This window comes from Pygoscelis adeliae, unplaced genomic scaffold (assembly GCF_000699105.1).
Source record: "Pygoscelis adeliae isolate BGI_AS28 unplaced genomic scaffold, ASM69910v1 Scaffold190, whole genome shotgun sequence".
NCBI classification, from domain to species: Eukaryota; Metazoa; Chordata; class Aves; order Sphenisciformes; family Spheniscidae; genus Pygoscelis; species Pygoscelis adeliae.
Window position 1 is genome coordinate 1491384 of NW_008823922.1, and position 8088 is coordinate 1499471.

At 41.9% G+C, this 8088-nt stretch overlaps 1 protein-coding gene across 1 annotated transcript; it reads left to right on the forward strand.

Annotated features, from left to right (window-relative positions):
• The first annotated feature begins 696 nt into the window (after positions 1-696).
• LOC103913979 (bone morphogenetic protein 7-like) lies at positions 697-7037 on the forward strand. Its single transcript, XM_009320583.1, has 5 exons — positions 697-739; positions 2532-2671; positions 3433-3549; positions 4713-4914; positions 6589-7037. Exons 1-5 carry the CDS (start codon positions 697-699, stop codon positions 7035-7037), a joined length of 951 nt encoding a protein of 316 aa, XP_009318858.1.
• Positions 7038-8088: the final 1051 nt, after the last annotated feature.

Here is an 8088-nt window from a genome sequence, read left to right on the forward strand (position 1 = left end):
ACTATGATTGAGGCATTTCGTTGTTTGTGGTCCCAGCTTATATTAAACAGAGAGGATTTTTTCATAAATCTTTGCCTCTAAGGCAGAGTTAAGGTTGTTTGGGAACCCTAGCTATGTGTTTCCAGACATTAATGTCTGGAAGCAGCACCATGAGAGTAAAAATGGAGGTATATGCCTAGGGAGGATACTAGGAGTAAATGAAGAGGCCCAAAGGCAGGGTAGGATAAGATAAGATGCTTATCCTTCTTCACTGAAGAAGCAGTGGAACGGAAGCAAAGCTTTTAGGATGACTGAAAAACAGTCTAGTGATGATTTCTCATATCTTACTAGTCTCTTTCCATGCTCTCAGGCAGGTAGTTGGATGGATATTGCTTTATCCAGCACTGCTGCTAGCCATGAGCTGAGATACATACAGCCCTTAGAAGACAACTGGAGAGTTTTGAGGATCAAAGTTGGCTGTAGCTTTATGTGCAGCAACAGTGCTCTTTACACTGGTCTCATTAACCCATCACTGCTTCTCATTTTCCTCCATCAGTCCTCTGCACCTCATGTGGCAAACTGGATCAGCAAGCTTGTCTCCTGGTGAAAAAAAACATAGCAATAGTAACTACCCAAATTTTCTTTCAAACATATGGCTACAATAGCTGAAGGCTGGAACGAGTGACAGTAGGAGGGAGTCTGGAGCTGAAGAGCCGCATGGCCAACTGCCCTAGGGACTTCAGCTTTGGAGCAGCAAAAGGTGAGTGCTTCCTGTATCAGAGCGGTTTGAACAATCCAGATTAAACCTTTTTTTTTTTTCTTCAAATGGCTAATTTGGGAGCGGGTGGAGCTGCAGCCTCTTTGTCACCACCTCATTCCCCTATGGGCCCACATGCTTGCTCAGTGCAAGTACTCCTGTCTAACACAGTGTGCCTAAGCAGAAGGAGCCAGAGGACATTTCTACCTGCCCCATAACCTCCCTCCCTTTGCTTTCCTGCCTGGAAAGGGAACACGGGGCCGTGTGGCACAAGCAGAACAGGACATCAGGAATGTATAATTGCTCCTCAGTAAGTTGCCAGACTGCCTTAAAAAGGACTAGTATGCAGGATGCTTAGGATTTGGGTTTGTTTCGTTTTGTTTGGGTTTTTTTTTTTGGGGGGGACTCTGAAATTTGGGCTCCAACAGTTGGTGACTGTGCTATGGGGACTGCAGTACATCTGGGCACATCTCTTGTATGTGTACCCTTCAGCTTACCTGAAGGGTTCAATTTAGTGTGCATTGACTGTCCTTTTTGGTTTCAACGTGCATAATACATGCAGGGTGTCCCAGAAGTATTCAGACTCTGCACCTGCATAGTCCTGACAGGAGGAAAAAAGATTATGAATCAGTATCACTCTTGAGGCATAGTTCTGTCCGTGAAAATATTTGCTATATAAAGTCAAAGTTAACTTTTCAAAAAGTAAGCTTATATGGACCAGTTAAGACAGCAGCAAAAAATCCAAATGGCGTGGTTTTTTCTACAGCTCTTGTTGAGCCACAAGCTCTTTAGGACAAGGGCTTAGTCTTTTTTTCTGTGTATAAAACCCATACTCATAATAAAACCATTATGATAATCCTGCATTATTGTTATCGTACTAATTAGCAGCTATTTTTAGTTCTGAACAGAGGAATGTTGAATTCATTTATCAAGGAAAAAAAGGCCTTTTGTACATTTGCTCAAGCTATAGTCAACAAAATAGGCAGTGAAGCGTGCTACACCTGATACTGTATGCCTCTAGCATGTTAGACACAGTAGGGCTGAAACTGGCATGCCCAGAAATGCTGCAAAGAATGGGTTATACAGTGTAACATTTATTCTTTAATTAAGTTACTACTTTGGAACACTATTTCTCCCTTGTCCTCATCTATGCAAAGTAATAGCAGATAAAGACATCTTATTCTTATGCAGTATTTCAGCAGGCCATCGTGATTGCTTTATTATTAATTTTATAAACCTTTTTCGATTTGGGTTGACAGCAAAATGTTTTTTTCTGGGGTTTTGCTCAAAATAAAATGATAATATATAGCTGAAGCATGTGTCGGTCTTGGATAGTTTTATAGGGTGCTGATATCACACCAAGTGACTTTTACAAGGATGGAATATGATACAACTACATAATGTCTCGATGCTTTTAGAAGGTAAAGTTGAGAAGAGGTATATGCTCCTGTGGTGTTCAATCCTATAGTCATAGTCTCGTAGAAGGTCTTGAAACAGACCATTGCATTGGCTGAGTGTTACCACAGAGGAATTGTCAATCGGTTTGCCTTCTTGTTAGCAGGGTAAACTCAGTTTTATGCTACTTCTGTGTTGTTGTAGGTCTGTAGTCTAAGTACAGTAAGTTACTGTTCTACTTCTGTCCCTAAACCCATTTGTGAAAACAAAACAAAAAAACAAACCCCAAACACTCCCACCCCCCAGAAAAAAGTGCTGGCTTTTTTTGTTTTGCCTGGTGTCTCTACTTCGGCTTATTTTGCGGGGTCTTGCCTGGCTCCTAAAGGCGGCTCTTTTCCAGTTCACGTGGACCAGTACCGCTTCTCCTTCGACATCAGCGCGATGGAGAAGGGCGAGCGGATGCTGAAAGCCGAGTTGAGGGTCTTCAAGCTGAAGAGGACACATGTGTCTAGAAGGTCTGACGTGAAACACTTTTGCAAAGTAAGTGGGGAAACAATCTGTCAAGTAAACGCTTAGTTGTGCTTTCATTGTTAGTAATACTGAAAATGAGGAGTGCGACCATTTACCACATAAACCTGCTGTATTTTGGGTTTTATTTGATTGTCGTCCTCGCTTTTTCTTTGCCTCCAGCATGCAAAGAAGTAGACTCAAGGTTTTTGCTTTGGCAGTACGCTGTCCTTCGCGTACTGTGGCAGCGACCTATCCCTACAGATACCTATGTCGTACCTATCTCAAACCATACCGTACTTTTCTGCGTTTTGAGATGTTTTGAAACTCGAATTGAAATTTATCTGCTTGAGCCGCTCTAAAAAATAATAATAGCAATCAGGGATTCATAGGAAAATGGGGCAGGTGAGGACTCTGACGTTAAGCGTATCTGTTCCTTTGGCAAAAGGGCAGGATTGGACTTTCTGCAAACCTGAAGACAAAGATGTGGAGGAACAGGAGACTTTCACGGTATCCCATGTTCAAAACAGAAAGGAAAGGGATGGTCAGGATATTTTTCTATAGAATCAAACAGTCCAGTATCCTGCCTCTGAACACATCAAGAAGTAGATGTATGTAGCGATACTTGTTTCTCTGTTAAACCGCCCAAAAACTGCTTTTTGCCTGGTTTAGAGTGATGGTACAGTCTTACAGCTATGATGTAGCAGAAATGTGCATAATCGTCATCCTGCTTGTTTTGCTGGAAGAACAATTGGTTTCATTTCTTACTGTTTTGTTGTATTGCTCGCATCAAGGTGGAAGTGTATGAGCTCATGGAGAGTGGAAGTAAGCCACAGAAAAAACATCTCGTTGCATCAAGATTATTGTCCCTGTACACGGAAGGCTGGGAAGTATTCAACGTCACGCAGACAGTAAGCAGAGAATTCTGACTTCATTTTAATCATAAACCTCTTAAGGTGACAGTCGGCTCATAACTCCAGCATTGCCCTTACGCTGGGTTTTGTGGCCAATTCAAACTGAAGGATAGCAGCAGAGGGAGAAGCTTTCTCTCTACACTTAAAAGTATACGTGGTGCTAGCTGAATTAAAGGAGAAGTGTTTATATACTGCTAGCAGCACAGGCATGATGAGAATTGAGTAACCCAAACCTAGTCGATAGGAGGGACATCAGGCCAAGTATGTCGTTGTGATTAAAACACATTAGTCCTTAGGCTGCCAAAGGAGATGGCGTTGATTGTGTGCTAAGAGTAGGTGTTCATTTCTCCTTTTTATTCTGGTGGCATTACTACAGAGCAGATGTGCAGCGGGCTTTAACGTTGTGCTTCTGGAATTTATCACGGTTGGATTGTTTTTCATTTAACTTCCTCTGTAGACTTCTTTATTTGTTAGTTTCAAGATTTGTTTTGCAGATAAACTATAACAGTATGTGAATGCCTTTCCATAGCAAACAAATAAACGTGATTTTAAACATACGGTTTCTTGGGTTTAAATCTGTACTCCCGGACAGTGTTTTTTGTTGCCTAAGCTTTATGGTCAGACTGAACAGCATGCTCACATGATCGGTTGAGTTGCATCTTAAGTCATGATAGCCCTGCTTGAGAATGGCCTGGCCTTATCTATTAGTCTGTAATTATAACAATTAGATAAAGTAAATTTGCTTGATTGCGAGCTAATTTCTTCAAATGCCATGTTTGTTAGATTTAAATGAGTTTTAGTGGTATGGAAAGTCTGGAGAGTTCATATTGCTCTGTTATTAAGATAGCTATAAAAAAAAAATCCTGGCTGAAGTCAGAGAGGATTTATTTTAATGTTAATTTTAACTCCTACACCCATCTATTCACTAGTAAATTCTCTGAAATTAATTGTCTTCCTGTAAATGTAGCTTTGTATTTTTAAATGTTGAATACTGGTTTAAGTATTAAACTCCATTGAGTCTCAGCTATACAGTTACCTCACTTTTGTGACACTCTCATAGCTTGTTGCCTGTTCCGTTTTCCTAATAGAAACATTGTTTAATCATAATGCTGTAATAGGAATATTGAAACAGTATTTTTTCGTTTCCCTTTCATTACCAGGTTTCCAAGTGGGTTGGAAACAGCAGCTCCAACCGTGGCTTTTTGATAACTACAACACATGTATTCAACAACAGAATTGAGCACAACCTGGTTAAGTTTGCTAAGAGCCAGGGCGCTTTGCAGGAGAGTAGAAATGCTCTCCTTGTCCTCTTCACCAACAGTAACAAACGGAGGTCTTCCAGCTTTTTACCCTCTTCCACAAGTAAGTTCACACCACAGCAGCAGCTGTGTTAGAATATGAACTCCCTGTTCATCTTCTGTTACCTTCTGCTGCCTCATGCATACCTCATCTCGGTATTTACTTGCAGCGTTGAACAGGTTTGAAGTTCAGCTTTGTCACTGATCAGAGTTTGATTTGGTAGTTCTTGCTAGTAGGGCACCCAGCATCTTAAGCTGCCTCTCCCCTCAGAAAAACTCTGTTTGCAGGAAATATTCATAAAGCCTAGGGGGAATCTGGTTTATTTTGTTTGTAAAGGGGTGGGAGTTCTATTTTTTTAAATTCCTATTTATATTATTTTTGTGGTGGTGAAGTTTGCATGAAAATTGCGCATTAGGTTTAGGCTAAAAAAACTCAGTGACCCGGAAAACTTTGTGAAAATGCTGGTAAAGCAACTGTAAGTAGAGTTATTAAGTGCAGTTTTCAAGAGTGGAAGAGGTTGTTAAATAAGCAATTTAAACCTCTCTGTCCTTGGCTTGGTTTTTAAGCACCTATTTAACTTCAGTGTCTAATTAGCATTGTGACTAAATGCTGCTTTCATCAAAGACAACGCCCTCATTCCTTAACTTACAAAACACCGTGTCTTACCTCTCCCACTGGTCTTCCAGTAAAACCAACTAAGGCCGGATTTTAGAGCCTGATAAATGCAAAGAGCACAAGCTGGGAGGAGGGGCAAAAATGATTCTGTTTTGAAGGGTTTTCTGGTAAACGATTGCATTTGCACATTAGAAAGAAACTAGGTAGGACTTGCATCAATATCAAGAACTAGGTGGTGAAATTGATGAAAAACAAAAATGAGGCTGGCCTGTTTATTTTTGTTTTCTAAAGAAAATTTTTATAGTGAAATCCTCGATCCCAGTTTAATGAGCATCAAGCTCCGTATCGGATACTGTGCCAGGATTGAGAAATTGATATCCGTTTCTCAATGAAGAAACTCCCTAGACCTGCCTGTTGTTTATGGTCAGTGAATCTGTGCAGATTGTTCTTCTACCAGCCTGTATATCGGTGGTTTTCAGCCTCTGTACATGGATCTTGAGGTCTCCATGGACATTTATCGAGACTTCTCAGAAGATACTTTAAGAAGGCAAACTTACTGTCAGTAAGCTTCATTCTCTAGCAGACTTCCATAAACCTGGTGGTAATTTTTTCAGATCCAAAAATTGAAAAATATTTTTTAAAATATTACTCTACAGGAACACACTCTGTTTTGCAAGCGTATGAGTAGAGTTCCTGGGAGGAGAATACTGGAGAGAGAAAAAGGCTGTGATCTCCACGCTCTGTTAGCACTGCTCGGCGTGATGTGTGTTGTAGGAGTGGCCATATAAAGACCGTTAATACCATTCTGACCAGATTCAGCCCTGAAAAGGGCCTGTGGAGTTCACAGAATGTATTTAGTATATCACTGAGCTTTTCCTTTATATTTCTGCTGAGTTGGGGCCTTTCAGGCCACAAAGTGAAACACGAGATTTGGCAGTTTCTGAAATATGGCTGAAATGGCAATTGAATACACACCTCGTCCGATACTTCGACAGTTAAATGTCATTTTAAAATCTACTCTGAAGACTTTGATGTAGATTTATGGAATAGACTTTCATGCAGACTACTGTACTTAGGAAATGAATTTCTTTTGAGAAAGATTAACACACAACTTCCTTTCAGAACCAGAGGTGAACCCTGCTAAAAATGATGCTTCACGTGTGCCTCGTGAAACTCAGATCGTCGAAAGCAGCAACGCAAGCCTGAGCAGGAGACCTCGAGCTGCTGCAACCCCTTCTGCCAAAAGCCAGGTAACAGCATGTCATCGAAGGGAACTCTACGTTGACTTCCGTGCTATTGGCTGGTCAGGATGGATTATTTACCCAAGTGGATATAATGCATTTTATTGCAGAGGATCCTGTCTCTTCCCCCTGGGGGAAAGTCTAAATGCAACAAACCATGCTACAGTTCAGTCCATAGTCCATACACTTAAACTGTCTCAAGATGTCAGCACGCCCTGCTGTGTGCCAGATGAATTGAAGTCTCTCAATCTTCTTTACTTTGATGACAAAGAGAATGTGGTCCTTAAAAATTACAAAGACATGGTGGCAACAAGGTGTGGTTGTCATTAGCAGGACCTTTTTTTTTTCAGTCTGCATTTGGCATGCACCTGGATTCAGTTCCCCATTTGCCACTGAAGATACCAAAGGAGATGGCATTTCAGTTTACAGGGCAGGAGACCCAGAAACTCAGCTGTGCTTCAGATCCTTCTCCCCTCACCATGGCTGTGTGGAAAGGCGTTTAAGGCTGGCTTTCGAAGAGCTGTGAGCTTCTGGAGGGTATGCTGACCTGCTTGGAGAGCTCTTTGAGTGCCTGTACACCAGAGGAAACCATTAAAAACAGGAACTTGCTATGTGAGGGAGTAGAAACACATTAAGTTGAGCGTTCAAATTAAGGCTTTGTTCTGTATATTGAGGCTTAAAATTTCCTATGATTTAACAGGCATGGTATCCTGCCTCAATCCAGGACGGGGTGCAGGTCTCTTAGTAACACAGCCTTACTCAGTTTTGACTGCATGATCCAGTGGGGATGTACACTCCTACGTAGAGCTTTCAGGATAAGCGTTTGCCCAGAGGTAATCTCGGAGGCCTCTACCTTCTGCAGCTCATGCATTACCTGGAAATGCACTTCTTCCCCCTGTTCTTTATGCAGCTCTACCAAATGCAGAGACCTCCTTGTAAGTCCCCTGGGACTTGCTAGCCAGTCTGAGGGAACACACAGGTCAGCATTTGTCTGGGAATCAGCAAACTTGGCTTCCAACTCAGGGCCGCACCTCTGTATGATGAAGGGTCAGCCAGTCTCCCTCTTTGTAAAATCATTCTCTTCCACCATGGTCTGCTGCGGCTGTTAGGCTGTGTGGCAGCAGAGATTGCCTCTGTGTATTTATATAGTGGCCGTACGATGGGATCCTACGATTGGGTCAGAATCCCCATAGTTTAGCAGGAAGAAAGAACAACACTAGGCTTTGGAGGTCTGTGAGAACATGCTGGATGCTGGCCTGGTCCTGTATCTGAGGCAAGTTTGACAGAAAGTACTCACTGATTCCCTTCCATTCTTCCTTGAAGCGTAGGACATAGACTTGGAAGGGGCCCACTGAGGTCTTTCAGTCTTGCTACAATTTAA